This window comes from Ciconia boyciana, chromosome 4 (assembly GCF_034638445.1).
Source record: "Ciconia boyciana chromosome 4, ASM3463844v1, whole genome shotgun sequence".
Classification (NCBI taxonomy): Eukaryota; Metazoa; Chordata; class Aves; order Ciconiiformes; family Ciconiidae; genus Ciconia; species Ciconia boyciana.
In genome coordinates, this window is record NC_132937.1 from 92,185,022 (window position 1) to 92,210,697 (window position 25,676).

Here is a 25,676-nt window from a genome sequence, read left to right on the forward strand (position 1 = left end):
CATTATGATTTTCAGGGAAAAGTAGACAATTAAAAAAGTTGTTTTAATTAAAAGTGCAAGCTCATTATTAAAATAAACAAATCGGCCAATTCCATTCTGGTTGATATCTGTGTGAATCCATAGAATTAAGCTATCAAACTCAGCAGAAAAATGATCTTTTAAAAATTATCTCTTAAAATGCTAATAGTGTACTTGCAGTAATGTACCTGATAGCCAAGTAGATGGCTACTACATGATATAGTAGGACAAGATATATGTCCTGGAAAACTGAAAATATATTGTCAATAAGATTAAATAGGTTATTTTCACTCACTTGGATTCCAAAAGCTGAAGAATATCTGGCATATTAAGAAGACCTTCAGTTGTCAGAAATACATATGGAATCTGTACCTCCAGAAGAAAGGAACCACAGTGATTCCCTGAAACATTTTGTATATGTAAGATAATAGTTTCATAAGCAAAAAACTAAAGATACATTTAGGTATTTAAATAGACATATCTTTTAAAAATGCAGCTTTTATTCATCCCCATTAAAATGCTTCCATTACATGCTTTTTTTTTTAAAAAATTAAACTCTTCTCAATCTCTTTGAAATTAAGCTTTAATTTATATTCCTTTAGATCTACAGTGACATTCCCTTAGGATAAGGAAGGGTGGATACAGCTTGTAGGAACTGTAAACAATCCGTGAACTTAGCACAAGTCTTTTATCAACCAACATTTACTACTACATCCTGGCCAAAACTAAGCTCACACCGTAAGAAAAACACCTTCCTATCTTGCTGTATAGATAAACCAGCTCTGTTTGCTTAGCTTTAGCCTTCATAATTTATTACTCATTCTATTCCACAGGCACATAAATGTAGCATTTTAGGGAACAGAAAATGCTTTCCTTTCATATGCCAGCCCAATTGTTTATTACAATTCTGGAGAGCACTTACCCATTTGTATTGTTTCAGGGAGGGTGGTTTTAAAAGTCATGTAAGTAACATTCAGATTTTTGCACACATTTTTCCAGCAAGAGTTTTCAGAATAATCATATTCCATTACTAAAGCGAAGTGTGTCCAAGGGAAGTCAGCTCCAATTTGCTGATTATGTACAATAACACAGGAATATCTACTAAGGCTTAAAAAACCCAACAAAATATTAATAAAATTAAGTTCAGGTAGAATTATTCTCAGAACAAAATAAACACATTTTGACTTTGAAGAATTATCACTGTTTAAAGTCTGCTTACAAAAAAGTATTTACCCTTCCTGAATTTAACACTGTAATTTCTTTAAAAATTAAAAGTTAAAAGCTGTACTTCCTCCCCTCCAATTATCTACTTGAAGTATTCATATTTTCTTGCAATGTCATAATTAGTCATTATTTCTCTTATGCCCTTCCCCCCCTTTTTATAAAACATGAAAAACAAACACGTTTTTCTAAACAAATTTTTCTAAAACATGCAAAGCAAAATAAAAAGTTAATAACATGCAATTGCATGTTTTCTAAAAGTTCCTCTTAGCCTCACAATTAAGCATTTTACTACACCGTGGACAAAATTCTCCCCTCCCAGAATGAAGCTGTAGATCCATATTCTGAAATTTTTACTCCAGACTGGAAAGTCCCATGGAAATGAACAAAAGTAGCAGAAGTTTCACTGATGTTAGTCCTGAGTAAAGACTTTATTCTCAAAAATCAAGAATTTAACTTACTTGCTTATGATATCTTTACAAACTAAAAAGGTTCCTTTTTTCTCAGAATTCAAATCCATAGCTTTTAAACCTGCATAAAAAGAATTAAAGCCTTCATCAAACAAATGAGCCTCTGTGGGTATGAATCAATGCACAGCCGTAAGCAGCAAATGTGGAACAACACAGGATATTTAAATTTATGTATTACATTGTCTGTCTTGATGAAGTCCTACACAATTTCAGTTTGTATTGCACTGGTGGGTACAATGATTTAGAAACTGCCATTTTTGAAACCAAGGACGAAGTAATGCACAGAAGTTTCATGTCTCACAAACTCAAAACCCTATTACCTTAAAAAGAAAAATTAAAGGCTAGTGCAAAAGGAAGCATCTTTGCCCCTTTATCATTTAAGTTCTTTTACACTTTCTGTACACTTCAAGTTTTACAACATGACTGGATGATGTAGCTAAAAAGGTATATTTGTATAAGACGAATGCCTCTCTTCAAAAGTTTAGTTAGTTGGATCGACCTATGTTTGCAACCAAGTCTTAAAATCTTAAAACAAATAAAATACTTTTAATTAAATATTATTGGTAGTAAAAGCATTGTGAACATGCCTCCTCCCTTTCAAAACATTCTAAAAGACAGGCTTTCTTCTTTTAAGAGCACAGGAAATTTAACTATTTTTAAAGGCAAAAGAACAATACAATACATGACACTGTTGATAAGGTTCAAGCAAGAAGGAATTACAAAAATGGGTTTTAAAAAGCAATACGAATGAAATCAGTGGCTTGCTCTAAACATAAGTACAGGCTCAGATAACAATCTTCCTGAAACACATTTGTTTTACCACCTGAATCTGTGACCTTGAATAAGCTTGTACAAAAATTACACACAGATAAAATGATGAATTGATGAAAGTGTTGCTTGTATCAGTGGGGGACCGGGATATTGGAAACAGGATTTTTTTTCCTTGAGTTTAATAGGTTGCTACAGCTTATGCTTACATATTTAGCAAATTAGCAAACAAGGTCAGCCACAGATGGCTAAGGGAAATCATGATCTGTACCTAACTACTCATTTAAGGTTTTATGCTAGGGTGCTTAGTTAAGACTGCTACATTCTAACTTCTCTTAATAAGCTTGCAAGGAAGAAAACTTGTGACCACTGATCAGCTAAAAACAATGAGACAATCTGACCAAGACAACAGATGCAATTATAATTAGGCAATGGGCTGCCCACATGTCCTTTGTGTTCTGTTAAATAAATCTTTGACTTGACAGATGAACTATCATTCTCTTGCAAGAGAAAACATCATACCAGAACTCTTAATCAGAGGAAAATAAAATTACAAGAAAGAAAAAAGCCTGATGGAAAAGTTAGGAAACAGAAACCAGTGAGAAAAGTATATAGAAACATTCCTGATGAGGAGAAAAGGGAGAAACACCTGCAAAAAGCATACAAACAAGAATGCAGCAAAGCACAGAATAACAGCCACTTTTTCTTTCAAAAATACACATAAAAATAATTATTTACCTTCTACTTTAGATAAAGTGTGAATGAGGGCAGCTTTTTCTCTCTCTGAGTCCATCCTTGTTATGATTAATATCTGGAAGAAAAGTAAAAGAAACTCTAGTACTGTAAAAAAGTTGTTCTTTCAGCCTGCATACATCTTTCTTCCTCCCTTGCACAGAAAGCATGAGATTGACTAAGCAGGTGGCAAAAATGGAAACCTCAGAGTTTTCCAGAATGACAATCATAGAATCATAGAGTATCTCAAGTTGGAAGGGACTCAGAAGGATTATTGAGTCCAAGTCCCTGCACCTCGCAGGACTATCTAACACTAACCCATATGACTAAGAGCATCATCCAGATGCTCCTTGAACTCTGACAGGCTTAGTGCTGTGACCACTTCCCTGGGGAGCCTATTGCAATGACTGACCACCTTCTCAGTGAAGAACCTTTTCCTAATGTCCAGTCTGAACTTCCCCTGATGCAGCTTCATTCCCTTTCCTCGTGTCCTATTGCTGCTCACCAGAGAGAGATCAGCACCTCCCATTCTGCTGCCCCCTTTGAGGAAGTTGCAGGCTGCGATGAGGTCACCCCTCAGCTTTCTCTTCTCCAAGCTGAACAAACCAAGTGACCTCAGACGCTCCTCGTAAGTCTTGCCCTCGAGGCCTTTCACCATCTTGGTCACCCTCCTCTGGACACACTCCCATAGTTTGACGTCGTCCTTATACTGAGGCGCCCAAAACTGCACACAGTACTTGAGGTGGGGCCACACCAGTGAAGTGCCAGGTGGGACAATCACCTCCCTCGACCAGTTAGCTATGCTGTGCTCGATGCACCCCGGAACACTGTTGGCCCTTTTGGCTGCCAGGGTACACTGTTGACTCATATTCAACTTGCCATCAACCCAAACCTCCAGATCTCTTTCCACAGGGCTGCTCTCCAACCTCTCGTCCCCCAATTTGTACATATAACCAGGATTACCCCGTCCCAGGTGCAGAATCCAGCACTTGCTCTTGTTAAATTTCATAGGGTTGATGATTGCCCAGCTCTCTAGTCTATCCAGATCTCTCTGTAACGCCTCTCTACCCTTGAGGGAGTCCACAGCTCCTCCTAATTTAGTATGATCGGCAAACTCACTTAATGTACATTCGACTCCTGCATCCAGATCACGTACAAAAACTTTAAAGAGCACTGGCCCTAAAATCAAGCCCTGGGGAACCCCACTGGTGACTGGCCACCAGCCTGATGTAACCCCATTTACTGTAGGTCTTCGAACCCGACCTGTCAGCCAATTGCTCACCCAACGTATTATGGACTTGTCTAGCTGTGTGCCAGACATTTTATCCAGAAGGATACTGTGAGAGACAGTATCAAAAGCTTTGCTAAAATCCCAAAAACCCACATCTACTGGCTTCCCTCAGTCAACTAGACGGGTGACCTTGTCATAAAAGGAAATTATGTTAGTTAAGCAGGACTTTTTCCTTGTGAACCTGTGCTACATATGGCCAATGACTGCATTGTCTCTCAAGTGTTTTCCAATAACTCCCAGAATAACTTGCTCCATAATTTCACCAGGCACTGAAGTGAGACTGACAGGGCTCTAATTACGAGGGTCTTCCTTCTTTCCCTTCTTGAAAATTGGGACAACATTTGCCAGCTTCCAGGCAACTGGGACCTCTCCAGACTCCCAAGACTGTTGAAAAATAATGGAGAGTGGTCCTGCTATGACATTGGCCAAGCTCTTTCAGGACCCTGGGATGAAGCCGATTGGGCCTCAGATTTATGTGCATCCAGCTGGAGCAGCAAGTCTCAAACAAGTTCAGGGTTGGCTGGGAGTTTATCATCCCCCCAGTCACAGTCTTCCAACACAGGGCTCCAGGGTCCCAGGGCCCATCATCGCTGTTGAAGAGAGGTGAAGAAGGCATTAAATGTCTCTGCTTTGTCTACATCCCTATTTGTGAGGTGACCAACCTCGTCAAGCAATGGACCAATGTTATCTCTGATTCTCCTTTTGCTGTTAATATATTTCAAAAAGCCCTTTTTGTTGTCCTTCACAGTGCTGGCCAGCTTGAACTCTAATCGAGCTTTGGCCGCATGAATTTTCTCCCTATAGTGGCGAACAGCATCTCTGTAGTCCTCCTGTGTCGCTTGTCCTTGCTTCCAATGTTCATACACTTTCCTTTTCCACTTAAGTTCTAGAAGAAGATCGCTGCTCAGCCAAGCCGGCCTTCTGCCCCAGTTGCTTGACTTCCAACACTTTGGAATTGCCTGCTCCTGCACTCATAAGAGATGGCTCTTAAAAAGTGATCAGCATCCATGGACCCTAACACCTTCAAAAGCAGATTCCCAGGGGACCTTACTAACTAGCTCCTTCAGCAGCCTGAAGTCTGCTCTCCCCATACCCAAGGTCAAAGTTTTGCTAGCGATTTTTCTTGTACTACCAAAGATTTGAAACTCAGATGTATGTGTGCATTATTACAAGAGATGGAGAAACAATATTATAGAAGACATCAGTACAGGAATTCAGTTTTGTGAACAAAGCTGTTCTAGAAGAAATCTTAAACTGGAATATTTGATTGAAAGTAAAAATGCTATTTAAAGGTTATTACCTAAAGACATTATATCACATTATTACTGTTGCACTAGACAGATTATCACTGTCACATTAGAGGCATTATCCCTATGGAGGCAAAACTTAAATTGAAGGTATTTAGAATTCAGGCTGCAAGATGGTGATGTACTGGAGGGAGGTACTAGATGTACTGCTGAACTAATTAGAAAGGTTTTCCAGACCATAGATGGAGTACACTGAAGTGTTCCTGACAAAGATCGCTTATCTCTGAGACTCATTAAATACCGCTTATCTCTGAGACTCATTAAATACCGCTTAATACGAAAACATTGAAAAGGATTAGAATCTACCAAACTGACATAGTTTTAAAAAGAATCACTACCAGAGAAGGTGTTTACCTTGTCCACCATTTCAACTGATATAAAATGAACTTGTGCTATGCAATTGAAGTATGTAAAGAAGAATATGTACACACATATGGGATTTACACCATACTTTCAGACAGGATGATTCTGCACCCTTATGCCGTTGTATAAACACTTTTCATGGTGCACACAAGATTTTTAAGGAGGCACACAGCATTGTCTAACTCTTAAGACTTACAGATGCAAGATAATTATATATGTAAATATTAATCGTGTGTTAGATCTTGTCAGAAAAGAACTTCTGGATATCAGTCAGCCTGACAAGCTTAAGGCAGATTTCTATTTCCATATGTTGGTGTGCAGAACAGCCACCTGACAACCCACTGGCTCTTTTAAAAGCAGTTTTGGACAACTGCATTTTAAAATGCAGACCTGCTTTTTCCCACACGATATAACAGCATACTCATTACTTGCTGTGGTGAGCTAGATGACATTTTTAGTCATGTTCTATCTAATCATGAGTACAAAAGATAATGAAACAAAGAGTAAAGTTCAGTTTATTCTATTCCATCAGCAACTTCTTGCTTACAAAGTAAATGTCCTATTATAATCCTGCATCAATAACAATTTTGGCTAATAAAAGGATAACCAGATTATCATATTTCACATCATATTAACTTATGCTGATGTGATAGAACAGGAAATGGCTTATTCAATACAACTTTTATTTCTTATTAAAACCAGAATACTCCTTCTGCCTATTCTGGCTCATTGAAACCTGTCTCTGAATGTTAGGGAACAGTAAACAATCTTATAATTGTGAATAAAATCATATATATTCTTACATTGAATGGGTATGTGTGCATGACCTTAAATTTAAGTCAAGAAAGCAAGTCAAAACTCAGGAGAGTTATAGTTAAAAATTTTAAAAATCACATCTAGTGGAGTTCAGAAGAAAAGCAAAATTGTCACTGAGCTGACATTAAGATGACAAAGTTGCCATATGTCTTCTAGTACAGCATAATCCTAGTATCACAAAGCAAAATGTGTTACTCTTAAAAGAAGAAAATGATGCTGAAATCAGCTTAGAGGGTCTATTGAAGGACAGAAACCAAGACAATCAACACCATTTTGTTTCGGTTGCTTCATTCCCATTTTAAATTCCCAAAGTGTGTACAATAAGCTATTACATTTTTCTTCTCAGGAAAATTTAATCAAATTATGTTTAGAGCTCTTAGTGAAACTCTTAACAGAAACACAAGAAAAAGAAAGCTCCAGGAAGCGAAGTATGGAAAGAAATTGAAATTAAATGAAAGTAAGCTTGAAGATTCATCTTTTTTGTCTGTGTGTTCAGCAGCATAAATTCTATTCCAAACAGTTAGGACACTTAAAAATTATGTATTTTATCCCTTCTGTTTCATTATGTGGTAAGTATTCTGTAAATAAACGACAAATATTCTGCAAAGGAAAATGGTGTTTTACACTGCATGGTATCACCCAAAATATTCACATATCAAAAAAAAAAAAATCTTTGGATAACTTGAATCTCCTCCACAACTCTATCCTCCATGCCAAAACTATCACTTATGGATATTTGCTTCTTATATGATTATAATGCCAGGAGATTGACCTGATATATGGGTAAAGCAGAGGTCCGTCTATGGATAACAATACCCATATACTCCATGGTGTGTGTGCTCTGAGCCACAGTCCTGACTTATGCTATGATTCTCTTTGCACCAGAGGACTGAGGCCTTCAAATAAAAGGTTATAATACAATTTTCAGTAAGTGATGTGATACAATATATTTACCAGGGAAACAAAACCACCTGCAACAAGATGAAGCCCTGGCAATGTTAAAACTCATATGCATGTTATTTCAGTCATGCAACAAGGGGAGATTTGATCAAACAGAAACCTGCACTGCTCCTGATAGAGGTCTTAAACTTTATGTTACCCTTATTTAACAGATACTGTGAGTTGGAAAGGTAATTATTAGACTTTCTTCCATAAACCAACCCTTGTTGAAAGACAGTTTTATAATTATTCACATAGTTTGGAGCAGTTTTGTTTGCTTAGAGAAATTGTTTACATTGTTAACCTTAACACTGTGTTCTCCATAACTCTGCATCCAATTTAACATTTGACACTGAAGCTCTGTTATTTTGGGATTTGTTTCATGCTTTTTCTGGCTGCTGTACTGTACAATCTTCAACTGCCTCCAGATGTTATTCAAACAGGATTCTAAGATGTTTTTATAGACATCCTTTGCCTTGGACAAATAACCTGTTAATAAAGCAACAAAAGAAGTAATTGCAGTGAATAAAGATAATTGCCAAGGTTTGTGTTTAATCTACACATAAATTTATGTGAAGGTATTATTTAAATTTAAAATTTATGTGAAGGTATCTTGCACAAAAAAGATGAAAATTTAATGGCTCACCAATATGGAAGGATACTATTACTACTAATCAGGTACTTAAGTGGCCTTTATAAAACTGCTATACCTCCTGTAGTATCTGCTATATGACTCCAGCTAGAATTATAGAACATTGCATTCTATAGCTGCAGATACCAGCAGCAGCACTGTTATATTTAACTAGTCTCTATGGTTTATACTAAATAACAACTTTATTTATGTTCCCACTGTCCAAAGCTTTACTTGTCCTGTGCTTTCACCACTCTTCATATTATCACAAGTATTTCTCAACTCTGAATGATGCTTTTTGTATATAAATGGTGAACAATGCTGAGGTTATTTGAATATGCATAAAGAAGAACACATCTAAGATAACTACGCGATGAATCACACAGCACAGCACAACATCACAACAATAGTGAGGACTACAGGGCTTAGTATCTTGCTCAATTTTCTAAGTTTTTTTCAGATCTTTTTTACTTCTGCAGTTTCCTGTGTGAGTTGTTGCTGGGATCTGGGAGGGACAGGTGCTGTGTAATTCTGAAATATAATCTAGGAGTGCTTTTGCTACAATAGAACATAGAAGGAAGAACTGCTCATTTGCCTCCCTCCCATCCTCCTATGTTCTTTATAGCAATTTATAGAAATATAGTAAAATATATAGTAGTTTATAGAAAAGAATTCCACTTAAGATTCTACTTATATATTCATTCTGTATTTTTCTTCCTACTCTTTTATTGCTAGAAATATTTAAGTGCATACAAAATAATTCATTTTCCCCACAGTTCAGTCTGTGGTAGATGTTTTCCATTTTACATCAATTTTAAGGAAACCCTCTCCATCAAGGGATAATTCAGAGTGACTGAAGTTAGATGCTCTGAACTGCCTTATCTCCTATAAAGCCAAAGGGAGCCTGACTTTCCTAGGGCATTCATAAAATCTGGCTTCAGCTCCTTATGAATCTATTCTGGTAGATCTATCTGAAAAGTCACAATATACAACTATGGGAACTTGACAGGCATGGCATTATCATTTCAGGCATAAAACTGGGCTACAATGGATTTTCATATTCCAAATCCAAATAGCATAAGACCAGAAAAGCTCAAAAAAAGCTTCTGTGAGAGTCCAGTGCTAAGAATTGGACTGTAACTTCAAACTCCCTGCCTTGTGATACGTTAGGTAGTATTTCAGATTTTGCTTGAAATGCCCTCAGTTTTAAGTATCTAATTTCCAAGGAGCCTAAGAATATTTTTAGGTGGAAATTGTTCCACACTTGCAGAAGGTGGATTGTAAACAGCAAAGGACCTGCCATTTTTGCATGTTTCTCAGTTTCCACAGAGATTCCAATGAAAATTCGTCATTCTGAGATATAAGACAACACATTATATATGTGGAAGTTCATATGAATGTTTCTTAGGCCAATCCATGTAATAACGTAAACAGTGGTATATTAGTCATGAACTGAGCATATACACTACCAAAGTACAATCTGCAGTGAATTAATTTCTAATGATGGAACACAAATAAGGAATCAAAGGGGGCTGAATATATTGAAGCTATGCTGGAGGTATATTGATGGCAAAGAATCACAGCCTACAAACATGAAGGATGGACTGCAGAATACACACAAAGCATTGGGGTGCCGAGTATCATTATTCGCTACTAAAAACAAACCTAGTGCTGTGTCCAAGCCACATGTTAATAGAAGATCTCGAACTGTCACCAGCAAGTGCACCAGAGCAGCATGTCTGAACAGCATAATCTCCTTCTCATCTATTTTACCTTTATAAATAGAAGACACAGGTGTGGTCTGTATAAAATTTCAGAAATCACACAATACATACATAATCAATTTAAAAGATCCTGGTATCTCAGAATTCTTATTAAACACACTTAAACAGACATAATCTTGAAAGCTGAGATCTGGTGGTCTTGGCAAATAGCTTATGATATAGCATAACTTTTCCCATGCTATCTGACCCTGAGCAAGTGGCACACAGGGAAGTGGTTTTGAAAGGTGTGTAGGGATAGATGGTGCTTGCTGGAGAAGGGGATAACAGTTCCCCTAGGTGTGCCATTAAATCCACACTGCCTTACTGATTTTATAGAATTACAGAATCATAGAATGCTTTGGATTGGAAGGGACCTTTACAGGTCATCTAGTCCAACCTCCCTGCAAGAGCAGGGACATCTTTAACTAGATCAGGTTGCTCAGAGCCCCATCCAACCTGACCTTGAATGTTTCCAGGGATGGGGCCTCCACTACCTCTCTGGGCAACCTGTTCCAGTGCCTCACCACCCTCATTGTAAAAAACTTCTTCCTTAAATCCAGTCTAAATCTGCCCTCCCTTAGTTTAAAACCCTTGCTCCTTGTCCTGTCCCAACAGGCCTTGCTAAAAAGTCTATCCCCATCTTTCCTACAGGCCCCCTTGAAGTACTGGAAGGCTGCTATAAGGTCTCCCCGCAGCCTTCTCTTCTCCAGGCTGAACAACCCCAACTCTCTCAGCCTGTCCTCGTAGGAGAGGTGCTCCAGCCCTCGCATCATTTTCGTGGCCCTCCTCTGGACCCGCTCCAACAGCTCCATGTCCTCCTTGTGCTGAGGGCTCCAGAGCTGGACGCAGTACTCCAGGTGGGGTCTCACCAGAGCAGAGTAGAGGGGCAGAATCACCTCCCTCGACCTGCTGGCCACGCTTCTTTTGATGCAGCCCAGGATACGGTTGGCCTTCTGGGCTGCGAGTGCACATTGTCGGCTCATGTCCAGCTTTTTGTCCATCAGTACCCCCAAGTCCTTTTCTGCAGGGCTGTTCTCCCTGCAGAGAGGGAGAGGATCCCATCATCCCCCAGGCTCTATTGAAACCAAGGATTGCCCCGACCCAGGTGTAGGACCCTGCACTTGGCCTTGTTGAACCTCATGAGGTTCACACAGGCCCACTTCTCCAGCTTGCCCAGGTCCCTCTGGATGACATCCTGTCCTTCTGGCGTGTCAACTGCACCACTCAGCTTGGTGTCATCTGCAAACTTGCTGAGAGTGCACTCGATCTCACTGTCAATGTCATTAATGAAAATATTGAACAGCACTGGTCCCAGTACGGACCCCTGAGGGACACCACTTGTCACCGATCTCCATCTGGACATTGAGCCGTTGACCGCTTCCCTCTGGATGCAACCATCTGACCAATTCCTTATTCACTGAACAGTCCACCCATCAAATCCATATCTCTCCAATTTAGAGAGAAGGATGTTGTGGGGGACCATGTCAAAGACTTTACAGAAGTCCAGATAGATGACACCCATTGCTTTTCCCTTGTCCACTGATGTGGTACCTCCATTGTAGAAAGCCACTAGGTTGGTCAGGCAATTTTAGTAAGGCAATCTTTAAATATACATGGAAACTGATAAATTTCCCATCTTTTGGTCCATCATACAAGCCTAGCTGTTCACATTACTACTTCCTCACTCGACTAGTCAAATTACGAAATTTTTCAACAGCACTGAAACTCCATCTAACCCGTTTTCCAAACATTTCAGAACTCTTTCCAAGAAATCAAAATGGCAGATTATCTACTAAGCAATAAGCAATTTTAAAGCAGTGATAACCTCAAATTGAGCTTTTCATAGAACCTTTTCAACAAATTTTAGACTATAAAAGCCATATTCTTTATGGCAAATTATTTGGACCCAGCTAGTCTTCACACATATCATGAGAAAAATTCCTATTGTCTTCCAATATTGATCCATGTAGAGTCTTAACTTCTGAAATTATCCTCCCCACACCTAATTAACCTCTCCTGATGAGAATCTTAACCTTCTTTGAGAAGGTAAATTTGGAGGACATCTGATTCTTCTTGGACCCACAGAGTAAATCAAACAATTTATGGGCTACCTATTCTGTATTATGTACCCATTTTGAATAAATCGTCAAGGACTTGACTGAACAGGAAGGAATTACTAGTGTGAAGAAAGAAGGCATTTTTGGGAATTGCACACAGGGAGTGGTGTATTTCGTTATCTTAAGAAAGGAAACGTGACTGCTGCAGAGTAAGTGGACTTAATAATAAAATACTTCAAGATGCTAAAAAATGGTTGAGGAAGATAATTGAAGAATAAATTACTACAGCTGATCAAGGAATTACTGAATGAGATGCATTATACAAGAAAAATATTAGATATTCTGTGTACTAGGATCAACATAGCTTTTAATTCAAAAAGACAAGTGAAGCACTTCAGAAGTAAAAATCAAACTTATGAACACAGCATACAGACGAATTAGCTGGAAACAGCATGGAAGACAAAGATCTTGCCATTATTCTGTATCAAAAGACAGAAAGTCACTGTTCATCTCTGTCAGTGAAGGTGCTGAAGCTGAAGGACTGTGTCCAGTTCTTGACACCACTCACCATAAAACCTCAGTGAGGAATACAGGTAATTTTAAAAAAAGGCAAGACAGTAAGAAACCACATTTTTTGATTAAAGACTGGAGCATTTGGTGATATTTGGTGTAGAAAGAAAAGACCAGCAGGGGAATAATAATATTCTAACAGATCAATACCATCATAGTAAGTGATTGTTACCTATGTTCACTAGGGGATTAATGAGAAAATGCATCAGCATACTCTGGAGTAAAGTGGAATGAGATTGGATATTGTGAAACTATTTAAAACCAGGAAGGCAATAAAAGACTGAAGTAAGTTACCAGGGAGGTTTTGGAATCTCCTATACAGTTAGAGAAATATTTATCCGGAATGGATTGGAAATGTTAGAGTCTTTCTCATTTCTATGTATCCAGGGACCTTTGAGCAAGAAAATTCTTATCTACTTCTGCCTCTTTAGTTGGGGACAAAATGCAAGACCTCCCTTGCACTTTTCGGTCTCTTCAGTGCAGACAGCACTAGCTAAATCAACCTGACTTTTTTCAGTATTTTAAACCAAGAGCAAAAAGGTTTATGCTGCTTTCCTTGAGCTGTAGTCCAAAGACCAACCTATTTCATAGGTCAATTTTGTGTTCAACAACAGTTCTTTCTGTATAACAAGAGATGGGTAAATATTATCTGTTCCTCAGAAGACACTTGCCCTTAAAAGGAAGGTCCAATAGATGACTATTTGCCTCATCAGTATGTCAGCCACTAAACATTTTCATTGATTTCATTGCTGTAATTTTAGCAATGGGTAATATACTGCACAGCTAATATACAAGCAAAGAGGGCCCGTAAGTTTGAATAAGCACGCCACTTGGCCCAGCTCCTACTTTAGGTTACATTTCTACAGCATGTAAACTGCATTTGAAAGGATATAAGTTTTCTTAAACTAATCTTGAATTAAAATGCAGACTCTTACATATTTTTTCCCTCGATCTTGAGAAACAGTAATAGTTCTCTGTATACTTTTCTCAGCAATGTTTTCCTGTGATTCACTGATACAGGTACAGGTACTGAGTTTCTCCCTTATGTTTGTGAAGATGGCATTTGGTTTTTTGTAAGCTCTCTCAAATTAAGAGAACCCTGCTGCTGACAATTTTAATATGGTAATTCTACAGATCACAGGCTGTCATTCTGCAGAGACCACCAAAATTTTTTTTCTTTGCCTTCTCTCTCATTTGTAATTTCATTATCATTAGTTTTATTTTGAGAAAAGTACATTAAGCACAGAAAGCAATAAAGTTTACATATCTAAAGTTTATCACATAACTTGTGACATAATATAAAAACTTGGCAGGTAGTAAATAGCCTGCTATGTTATCCTTACAACTAGTTCTCAACTATGAGCAGTACAACTCAAAAAATAATTCAAAATACCCAACAGCTTTCTAAATCTTCCTCAAACACAGTCAGTATTGTGCTGTGAGGTTTTCCTGCCCCTCTCTTTATCTATAGCCAAAAAACTTTGTAAGAGGACACTGATTGTGCTGGCTTCTGTTTTCATTTTTCTGGTTCTGTAGGGTTTTCACATGCCAGATAGATAGGAGAGAAATGAAGTCAGAAAGAAACCAAATTAATATGGATTTTTTTCTCCTAATTTCTAACATAGGCTTAGCATTTTTCATAATGCAGGTGTGACAAACAACAGCTACTAAAAGGAGAGAAACAACAAAAACACATAGATGCCTTTTAATTTTAAAATCTAACATAAAAAATAATTTAAGAGTTGTTTGATATAGAAGCAACATTTCTGAGGCATATCTAAAATATTTTAAAATGAAATTAAATTAGAATATTTTTTGTATTATAATATTCAGGTTAATAAATATAATGCTGAAGAACTAGGAGACATTATTTTGGTCAAGGTCAGGTTGGATGGGGCTCTGAGCAACCTGATCTAGTTAAAGATGTCCCTGCTCTTGCAGGGGGGTTGGACTAGATGACCTGTAAAGGTTCCTTCCAATCCAAAGCATTCTATGATTTAGAAAATAAAAGAGGAAATTAATTACTGTAACTCTACAAGATAAACTGCTGAAAGTTTTATCATTAATTTATCAAAGATCTTAAACCTTGTGTCACCATTTAAACTTGTATTAGTACTGAAGATTAAAAAAACAATTTTTTTTTTAAAAGACATACCTTCTTTAAAACGATCACATATCACTTTCTCTTGCTGTTTTAGGAAAAACCTTGTATGATCAAATTTAATGCTGTCAAAGCTCCAATTTACAGAAGCAAGTACACCCAGATGTGTCAAATCTTTTAGAACAGGAGTGGATGCTTCTTCCAAGAGGCAGTATGCCTGGCACTGGCTTTCTGGATTGCACAATAAACAAAACATAATAATAAAGTTTGGTTTCAAATACTACTACTGGACAAGAATATTCAAAAGACTTAGCAAAACACAAAGAACACTGACTTCTTCATGAAAGCTGTAACATTAATAGAAAAACAATTGCTCACCAGGGAGCCTCCTGGGTGGTAGAATTAAGCTGCTCCTCACAGCAGGCAACCTTGTTATTCCATGCATTTCATAAAGTGATCAAACACCATGATGAAAAGTTAGGATTTTCTACTCCTGTGACTCCCACTCAGATTGTACTATTACTCCATGGTTCTACAGCCGCCTTCTACTTTGTAGTCTAAACTTAGACTTAGTCCCTTTGTATCCACTTGTTACTATAACTTCAACTGAAACAGCCCTTCTCCTTCCCTGGTATTTATCTTCTAATGTCTTTGTCTAGCAAAGCTAAATCAGCCAATCTGTTAGCCTCTTTGTTCTTTCATACTAACAGTTTTTAATAGCTTCTGGGTGGCTGTTTTACAATTCTTTCCAAGTTATGACTGAATTTCTTGCTATTAGCATTCATGACAGAGCTGTCATGAGTTGAAAGGAATGTCCTTTTTCTCAGGTAAGAAGGTGAAACTCTTCCATACCCATTTTTTAAAATTATAGTTGAGTTGATCATATCAACAAGATCAGACCTCTGCGATTCTTTACTTTAAGAGATTTACTACTACTTTTCAAAAATATTTGCAACTGATCTGTACAAATTATTTGACTAGCAGCTGACTTAACTTCACTTAGTCAATGCACTATTTCATAAGAGCAATTAATAACTTCATATTTTTAAGCATTCTAAAAAAAGGTATATTATTATGTCCAGTTTTTCAGCCTTTATGGAAATAGGTCAGATACTATAGTATTTTGGATGCCCATTGTATAATTTCATTCAGGCACTCCTGTATTCCATTAAGCACATGGTTGGAATGAACGCATTTCCATGGAAAACCAAACTAATCTGTGCTAGGCCTACAACCTTCTAGCACTGGGTGTGCTTAATTTGAGGCTGTAAAATATCTTGGATAAATATCTTCTAGGTTCTTCTCCACCATTTCTACTGCATGACAAAATTGTTGTCAGTGTATGTTCTTTGATACAATGCCTTGAGAAGTACAACAGCAAGATTTCACAGGGTAAGGCTCAGTCATGTATGAGATAAATCCATAGTGGATTACTACTGTGTTAAAGACATTTCCTACCAAAATGACTGCCAATCCCTTCCGACTCCAATTCTCTCATTTACTCTGTCAGAGAAAAAAAATGCAGAATGATAATTTGAGGGTACTGGTTGGCATGAAGAGATTTCATGTCTGCTGATTTAGATCAGACATAAGTCAAAGTCTGTACTTTTTAGTTTGCCTGCAATTGGCTTTAGTCTTAAGACAGAATTCCATAGCTTGCTCTCATACCTGTGTCAAAATAAATATTCATCTATTTGGAATGTTTTCAGTTGCAAGGAGTAGAGACTAAGCCTAATAATTTCCGTATTTGTCTGAGTAGTACTATTTAATATAAAATTATACTGCAAAGCTATATAAAGTAAAGCATATCTAAAAAGAGTATACCTGATGCCTGAATATTGACTGTAACACTGTCCTCATTCTCTTGTTCTTTTTCGTCTGTTCTTACAGTCTCACAAACAGAACTGTCCTCTTTGTGAACATGCATATGCTGTTCTTCGGGTTGTAGCACTAAATCATTAAACCATAAGTGAACATTTTGATACAAATATCACAAAACTAGCTCAATGAATAAGAAAACTGTTCTATACATGCAAAAATATTTTCAAATTAAGTAGTTTCTATGAGATATATTTTATTTTCATGAACTTCTTTATTGTTTTCATGGACTCATATAGTATGGAAAAACCACTGAGAGACAGAGAGAGATATGAGACCCTGTCAGCCTTCATAGCCCAAGAAGTCAGGCATTATCAGGTTCCTCTTCCATAGGGCAGAAATACAGAGCTGGGAAAATTAAGGAGCTGGTACTATAGCTCTATAATATAGCTCCATAGGAAAGCTCATACGCCTTTATACAGAGAAAAACCATGTATGAGAGGAAAGATGCTGCTGACTATAAGGAACTCAAGCTATGGAAAATACCTCAGTGAGTGAGTGTGAGTAGAAAAGGTTACATACTGTAAGTGACCCAGAAAGAACATAAAAGCTGCAAATGGCAGGAAAAAAAAAAGAAAAGAAAAATTGCTTATTGAAAATAACTTTTTCTTCTGTCTTATAGCTATCTTCTGCAACTTGTTAGTATTTCTAAGCCTCCTTCCCTTCTTCCTTATAAAAACTGATGCATGAGCTACAGCTTCTGCCCACAAAGCTTCCTGTGGCAGCTCTACCTCTTTATTTCTGAGAGGGGTTCTGGCTGAATAGCTGTCTCCTAAATATTGCTGATTTTTTCTAGTTAAGAATGTCAATTTCCTCAGAAAACAAACTGATCATACAGAGACAGAAAGAAAAGGCAAATTTTTTTTCTAGTTAAGTTAAAAAACCCTTCCTGATTTTGAAAAGCTATACAGGGTTCAAAATTGGATCAATAAACTGTTTCTACTACTTCCCTCCTGTGTATATTCTGAACTAAATATTATACACAATGACATCTTTAAAAAATAAGCCAAACAACAACAACAATAGAGAAAGAGCCCTACAAGCAGTGCTGGCATTTCTTATTTTCAGTTAAATTTAGAATGACCCTTAATCAAAACTTTTCGTTATTACAAAAGTATACAGTAATTTACATCATTTCTACATCAATGTGGTAAGACCTATACATTTTAATGGGTTCTCTATATATTAGACATAACTAATCTGCAACACTGGGGTCTACTTGTAAACATATTCTAAACTGCATTTAACTTGCTTAAACCTCTGCAAGCCTATTCATAAATGTAAAATAGCTTGTCTTTCAATACATTTGGACTTCTTGTTAGGAGATGCAGTTCTAGGCAGAGTTCACTAGATGGCAGCATAAAACTTCAGTTCAGGTACCTTGCTCTCCTACTTTTAAAATCGGGATTGTTGCTTTCTGAGGCCATGGAAGTGTTTTATGCATATCTATCAGTGTCAGTAACAGATGAATTTTACCAAGAAATAATTTTCTCCACAAGATTACATAAGCTTGCAATTAAAGAAATATCTCAATTCTATTCTATTGGAATTATTGCTGAAAGCTATTATGTAACAAGTTTTATCTTTTTTTTATGCTGGGACATATAACTGGAACACAGATAGAAGTTATTGTCAAAATTCTGCCATACAAGTCCAAAAATTGAAAAATATTCTTTTTTAATACAACTTTATCCTGAAAAGTGAATCTGGAAATATGTCACCGCCTTCTGATATTTTGTGTCACAAATATTTCTTTTTTAAAACAAATAAGGACTTTATTCTACTTCTTTTCCCTCTCTGTTATTTTGCATTTCTGCAATGCTCAACGCATAGCTTGAGATGCTTTCATAAGCGTTGTCATCAACAAGAACAGGGCTACCAACAACTTTCTGTTTTCCCTAAGACCTGTACTGCCTCATTGTTTGATGGGGTTTGCACCAAGGTAACTGGCTCAAATGGTTCTTTCCAGAGAAGAACTTTAACTCTTGTTCATTTTCTAGGCTATGTTGGTTCTACAAAAATAAGAGTATTCATAATTACTATTTGATAACTACAATTAATTTGATAACTACAATTGATTACTACTATTTCTCTAAAGAGGCCAGGAGATCTGATTCAGAACACATGGACAGAAGAGATCTTCTGGAGTAAGTACCATTTAGAGTTCCTTTGTCAGAATAGGAATAAACTCATGTTTATTTTATTAAAAACCACTTCCACCCAAAAAAACCCCAAACCCCAAAACAAAGCACCTCCCACCCAACCAAAACAAACAAACAAAATCCCCTAAGATATCTAAAGGAAAAAATAAAAGGTTGAAAAATTCAGCTACATTAAAGATCATAAAAATGTTACCACTGACTTCAAAGCATTTTTTTTCCCCATAAATCTACTAGCATGAAGTAGCACCTATTGCAATTGGTATAAGAAAGCAGAATTAAACCCAGAAAAATCACAGAATAAACTGGATTACATACCTTTTTCAGGACTATCTACATAATTTTCTTCCTCTCTTTGGGTGAGTGTATGTTTAGATCTCAGCATGATAAAGTTGCTCAGATCAGAATCGTCGTCGTCCCATTTTGCAGCAAGTGCAAATGATGCAGGCTTTTGACTACTGGATGAGTTGTCTTGTTTAGAAGGCACACCTTTACAGGTGACTGATTCAGATGATTTGGGGGTTTTGTTTCCTTGGTTTAAGAAATAAATTGCCTCTTCTACCTTATTATTTTTTATGCTTCCCCCAGTAAGCTCTTCCACAGATGTATTTGTACTGTGAATTTTGGCAGATGGTGCAGCACTCATATGCAGGGCAAAGTACTGCCTCTGAGTCTGCGGTGACATGTCAAGATTAATTACTTTGTCTGACTGATGTCTTTCAGCAGAAAGCATCTCCTGGTTTGTTGTGGAATTCTTCTCTTCAAGCCATCCTAAAAAATAAAATTTAATTTCTCCACTGCAACATAGATTTTGTCTTTTCTTCCTCCTGGTTGGAGTTAACTATTTTGGATGATTACAGAGAAAACATTTTTTAATTTCTTCTTTCTGCCTTCCCAAATCATTAGAATCCACTTTTAGAAAATTTGTACTGATTAGTCCTGAGTAAAAACATACAATGTTGACAAACAGAAGGCCATGCTACTGTTTGGAGAAGTTTTCACCATCTGCATGGTGCTTACTGGTGTTAGATTTCTAGGAAGTGGGATGCAGCATATTTTATTAGGAATAAAGACTAAAAGATAAACAGATTTTTTTTAGAGGAAAAAAAAAGAAGTAAGGAATGCAATTAGCTCCCTCTAAAGACCTGTTTCACTAGAACAGCTGCACATCCGTGTTAAACACAGTAGCTAAACACTTTGCGATATGTAAAAAGCAGTTAAGTGGACACGTTCTTTCATGAGCAGGGCCTATTTGTTTCATAATATATCATGTTACTGTCAATCCTTGGAGTTGTACAATCACAATTGGTGCCCTGCAGTCAGGCCATAATTATATAATAAAATCTAAATAATTTTTTGCATTTTCTGTTAAAATTTGATTATAAGTATGCATAAAGGTCCATGAGAAATTCTGCAGTTTATGAGTGGTTCACATTTGAAACCATAGCCAGCATAGAAAACCCCTCTGAATAGCATGAAAAAATAAAGAATTTTCACTGTAACATACTCTCCCTACTGACCTTCTGCAGACATGACTACATGAATATCTGCTTTATTAAAATATTGCAATGCAAAATTACTATTTGTTAAGAAATTCTCCTGTATGAAACTATTTTATTAAAAAATAGTACGGCTGGTGGAGGCTACTTTTCATCTGCACATTAATAGAAAAGATAACTTTGTGTAGTTAAATACTTTTGGTCCTACAATTTGTTCTAAGTTTGTGAAAGTACACCTTAATAGTAGTAGTTCATATGCTACTTCATATTGCTATAAAACATTTTGTTCTTGAGAGTAAGAAATCTTCCATTTCCTTCTTTCTTAGAGGTATGTAACTGTCACTGTGTGATTCTCTGTTAAAATACCTATCTTTGCATTTTTATCACTTCTTTTTAAAAAGAAGATACTTACTTTCTAACTGATATGATGTAAATCGTGTGAATGCTTCTACTTCTGTAGGAAGCAAACTGTTTGCATTACTGGCATCCACAGTTAATTGCTCTAAAGTTTCTATGGAGACTGGATTTAAACCCAAATGAAGCCACCAGTCCTCCTCTAGTGAGCTAAGCATTGGTTCTTCTACCTCAAGTGGTAGCAATTCCTTCAGTTCTGTAAGCGAATGACGCTGATATACAGGTTTAGCAGTCTGATACTCTACAAAAAACAGATATCAACATATAATATTAATAACCTAGAAACATGAAAACAGAACGTCATTTTGAAAATGAAAGCTCCCAAGTACTGATGACCTACTACATATATCCATTGTTTATACTTCCATGTGTAATTCAGTGTCCATTGATAGACTTAAGAGCAAAGCAGTTAGTGTTACCAGAGCAAGTGTGCTTTTACTTATTGAACTTAGTAAGGGGGGTGTAAATTTTTTTCAGGTCTAATAATGTGTAGCTGCATTACTAAAGTTACAAATGATCTTGTTCATTATCTGTGGGTTTACTTGTCCTGCTTACAAAGATTTAACATAATCCTTACCTAAAAAAACCCCAACTTAAATAGTAATGAGCCTACCATACATTATTTTCAACTATAAATTAATGTACAAATGAATTGGACAATATAACAAGTCAATATACATAACTTAATCCTGACTTGTTAATGAAGTCAGGATTTAACCCATGACTTGTAAAATGAAGGCAAATAAAATGAAATTAAAAAACTGTGGTAATGAGTATTATGCTGGTATCAGAAATAACCTGCAGCTTATTTTGGTTTTGTATATTTTGCTTCCTAACATGAACTCTGCTCTTGTCAAGTCATTATTTTCCATTAACAGTACTTTTCCTATTGATTGATAAATATTTTGAAACATTATTTAAGGAAAAATAGCACACAGAAAAGAGTTCAACAGATTACCAAATTTCAAGTACCACAGTTACTGAATATAATTAGTAGTTGTGAGCTGAACATTTTCATAATTAAATAAAACTCTTACTTCATTCAAATTACCTCCGTAGCAGGACACATGACATACCAACTTCTATGTTGCCATACTGTAACTTTTTATATGTACTAAAAGAATCAGATAATCCAAACTTCAGAGGGTTACATTAATTGGATAAACTTCAATGGCTCAAAAGATGTGCTCTATAATACAACATTATATTTTTCGCTATGCTTTCTCCATGTACATGGAACTCTTCAACATCAATCAGCAATTTATCATCAATTAGAAATCCTTACCAACAAGCAAAAGAGAGTTCATATTATCCCGATACTTCTCTGATTGCCATACCAAACATTCTAAGTATTCCCTAGAGGGCTCTGTAATCGAAATACTAAGAAGAACACAAAATAAGACGTGAAGTTTAACCTGTTGAATTTTGATTTATACAAAACTACCTTTTAAAGATCTACTTTCTCTCTAAATTTTCAGTTCATTCATTCATTCATTCATTCAAATTTTTTCTTGTCCATATAGAAGGTTACTTCATGCAAAACCACAGTGAACAGGAAGGAGTGAGAGGAGCCATCAAGGCTAGTTCATGAAGTAAAGTGGCACCGAATGAAAATTCTATGTAGATCATGGTTCCCTCCCCAAAAGGATATTTAAATTCTTTGTGCACATGCAAGAAAGACACCAAGGCAAAAAAATGCTTGTCTTGCAAACAAGATGAGAATGAAAGGATGAAGCAATCCTGACCCTATGCCAGCATGAAAAGGCTTAAATTCCATTGTAGGGGGATATCCCCAAAACACAGACAATACTTTCTTCCTTGTATCTTCTGGAGATTTTGTAGGTGATACCTGATCATATGTGTTTGCTGTATGTATAAATATATGCATATACACACATACATACTTGCTATATACATAAATATTTACTGCTGCCTACTCCAAAAAGGAGATTGGATTTTCAGGCTATTAAGTCCCCCAGGAGAAAGAGGTCTACAGAAGCAACTGTCATTTCCTTTTTCAAGCTCCTCTGAAAAGACACAGATATGGATCATGCACTCTGTTCACTCTTTCACACAAAACACAAAAGATATGCAGCTGTCTCAAAGAACATAACTACCAATTCACAAACAGACTAAAGTTATTTTTGCACTGATTTTGATGATTTATGATTTAGAGGATTTATGACAGTATTTACTACTGCAAAGTTTTCATTACCTGTTACCAGAAAGAAGAATAGGTTCTTCCTGAAGTCCTGTGCACAGAAAATTAACCCATGATCTTTGTTGTCTGCATGGAGGACTTAAAGGTTCTTCCATTTTGTCTTTCAGATGTGGAACATATTTAGCTAGAAATTGCATAAAGCCCCACCCGAAACAAAAACAAAAGATCTAAATCAAAATTGCATAAAGCCCCACTCAAAACAAAACCAAAAAATCTAAATCACAAAGCTACTTGTGAATGAAACACTTAAGTATTAAATACTTAGGAATTTTACAGTAGTGAGGTTTTGGATTAAAATACAAAATATTTTAATGGGACAATTCACTATTTAAGCAATAAAACCCAAATACTTCACATTTAATTTCCAGACAGTTTGGGGATAATAATGTGTAGATCACATTCCTTTACTCATTCTGTAATGTATTCTGCCTACATACATTTCCCATGTACGATGATTTTTATGATTAAATCACCAGGTACTATGGCTGAGGTTTTGATATTAAGTGTTCATCCCTGTTGGCCTTAGATAGTTCCCACATAAATTAAGTTAATTAGACAGGAGAGAGACTTCAGACAATATTGTGGTGGCTGTAACATTCAGATTAATGGACTCAGGAACTTCAGAAGGAGTCAGGATTTTAAAGACAAAATTACTCTTTCAAGCAGAATTAGTACTCGTTGTAATTTCTAGGGATGACTACTGAAATTAATTACAACACCAGGTTTTTTAAAGCAGTATATAAACAAACCTGGCATGTGAAAAGTCCCCTGCAAGTCACTTTTCGCATCCTTTTTTTTGCCAGTCATATTAAATGCGGACATTTTAATGCATTATTGCTTTTTATTCATATCTGATAAGGAATTTGCAACTTCATTGATTTTGGTGTCATTCCATAAAAATTGGCAGTTTACACAACTGCCCTGGTATTCCTCTCTCTGGCATTCTTCTAATAATATTTATCGTTAAGCTTGACCAGAAAGTAGAGGTCACAAAAAACACAGTTCCTCCATGTTCTGTGAAACCTAACAGCCAGAAAAACTGTAAGTAAATAAGTGCCTCCATAAGGAAAAACACTTCTAACAAATTACCTATTCATTTCAACAGGCAGTAAGCAACTGCAATCACCATACACACATTGTTTGGCCAACTGGCACACAGCAGGCTATGAATCAGCCACATGCCCAGCTGCTTACAGCTGCTCCTTGTCCTACCTAACAAGCAGATTGTACTGCAGGAAGTATAAAGGACACTGTTAAAAAGCCAGAGAATGTATAGCACACATTGGAAAACAAAAAAAAGGTAAGAAATAAAAGTGGTTACAAAACGGAAGAAACAGACTTCCAGTCAGTATAATTTCTTTCCCATTTACTTAGAGCAAAAAAAGCTCAGTGAACTTCTGCTGTGAACTTCAGCTCACAAACTGTTTTTTGTGGTGAGAAACAAATTTAGCACTTTTCTTTGAACAGGACAGGAGTTGATCTCAGGACAGCAAAAATTCCTGACATATCTAAGAAGAACAATTATTTCTCTTTGAGCAATACTGTTCATATTTGTTCTTGTCTAGTTATTTTTGCCTTTGAGACTGGAACATTTTGACCAGCTACATCAGTTAAACTCTGCCTACACTCAGGGTGCCATTCCCCTTCTCAGAGTGTTAATGACTGAGTGAATTCTCTTGTCCCTCAACTCCTTTATCAATAAACAATCCCCATAGCTAGCAGGAGAGGAAGGCAACCAATGGAATGTTTACAGAAAATGCCATTATTTTTTGACTGTTTCTTTTCTGAGTTCAAGCAAACATATTTCACTTCTGGTAACTCGTCATTAGAAGAAGAAAACTGTAGCGTATCTCTGCTGAAATTTGACACCCAATACAGGAACTTCCATTATCAGTGTTTTAGCAGTGCATGTACAGGTTTGCAGGCCTCTAGCCTACAGATCTGAGCATATCCTAAAAAAAAAAAAAAGACATGGAAGTTGTCTGTGCTCCAGTGACAGGATCTTGCCTGATTCAATGGCAGAGCTAAGCCAGCAAACTGGCAATAAGGATTAATAACATCACTTTCTTTTAAAAACAGTTCAAGGTGGTTTGACTATTCATCTACTCTGGAAGAATGGACAATATCCTAGGTAAGATCACAATCAACTTGTTATTACTGTATACAGGAGGAGGGTCCCAAACTGCTCAGATCTACTGCACGTAAGCTCCTCCTGCTTATCATAAGCTTCAGAAGTAAAGAGCAGTCAGATAGCTCACTAGATTCAGATCACAGTTAATCATGCTAGGCAATAATCTCCAGATGGAAACTAAGTTTAACTTTATCTTGGTAGGAAAACGTATGGTGGGTTTGCCTTGAGCTTCTATAGAGGACACTTTGAGCTTTTGGCAGGAGCCAAAAGCCAACTACAATACAATATCAGGAGTGTGATGCTATTGCCCTGAAGGGGACAACCATC

General features: G+C 36.7%; 1 protein-coding gene across 1 annotated transcript in view; it reads right to left on the reverse strand.

The window, feature by feature from the left end:
• SHOC1 (shortage in chiasmata 1) overlaps positions 1-25,676 on the reverse strand; it is a 60,322-nt gene that overhangs the window by 11,045 nt on the left and 23,601 nt on the right. The window contains exons 10-21 of the mRNA XM_072860607.1: positions 23,213-23,342; positions 22,283-22,377; positions 20,996-21,238; positions 19,403-19,855; positions 16,872-16,997; positions 15,102-15,278; positions 10,222-10,329; positions 8,230-8,414; positions 3,219-3,288; positions 1,701-1,776; positions 941-1,125; positions 314-419 (exon numbers count right to left, since the gene is read on the reverse strand). Coding sequence (XP_072716708.1) covers positions 314-419; positions 941-1,125; positions 1,701-1,776; positions 3,219-3,288; positions 8,230-8,414; positions 10,222-10,329; positions 15,102-15,278; positions 16,872-16,997; positions 19,403-19,855; positions 20,996-21,238; positions 22,283-22,377; positions 23,213-23,342 — 1,954 coding nt within the window. The remainder of the gene's footprint in view (positions 1-313; positions 420-940; positions 1,126-1,700; positions 1,777-3,218; positions 3,289-8,229; positions 8,415-10,221; positions 10,330-15,101; positions 15,279-16,871; positions 16,998-19,402; positions 19,856-20,995; positions 21,239-22,282; positions 22,378-23,212; positions 23,343-25,676) is intronic.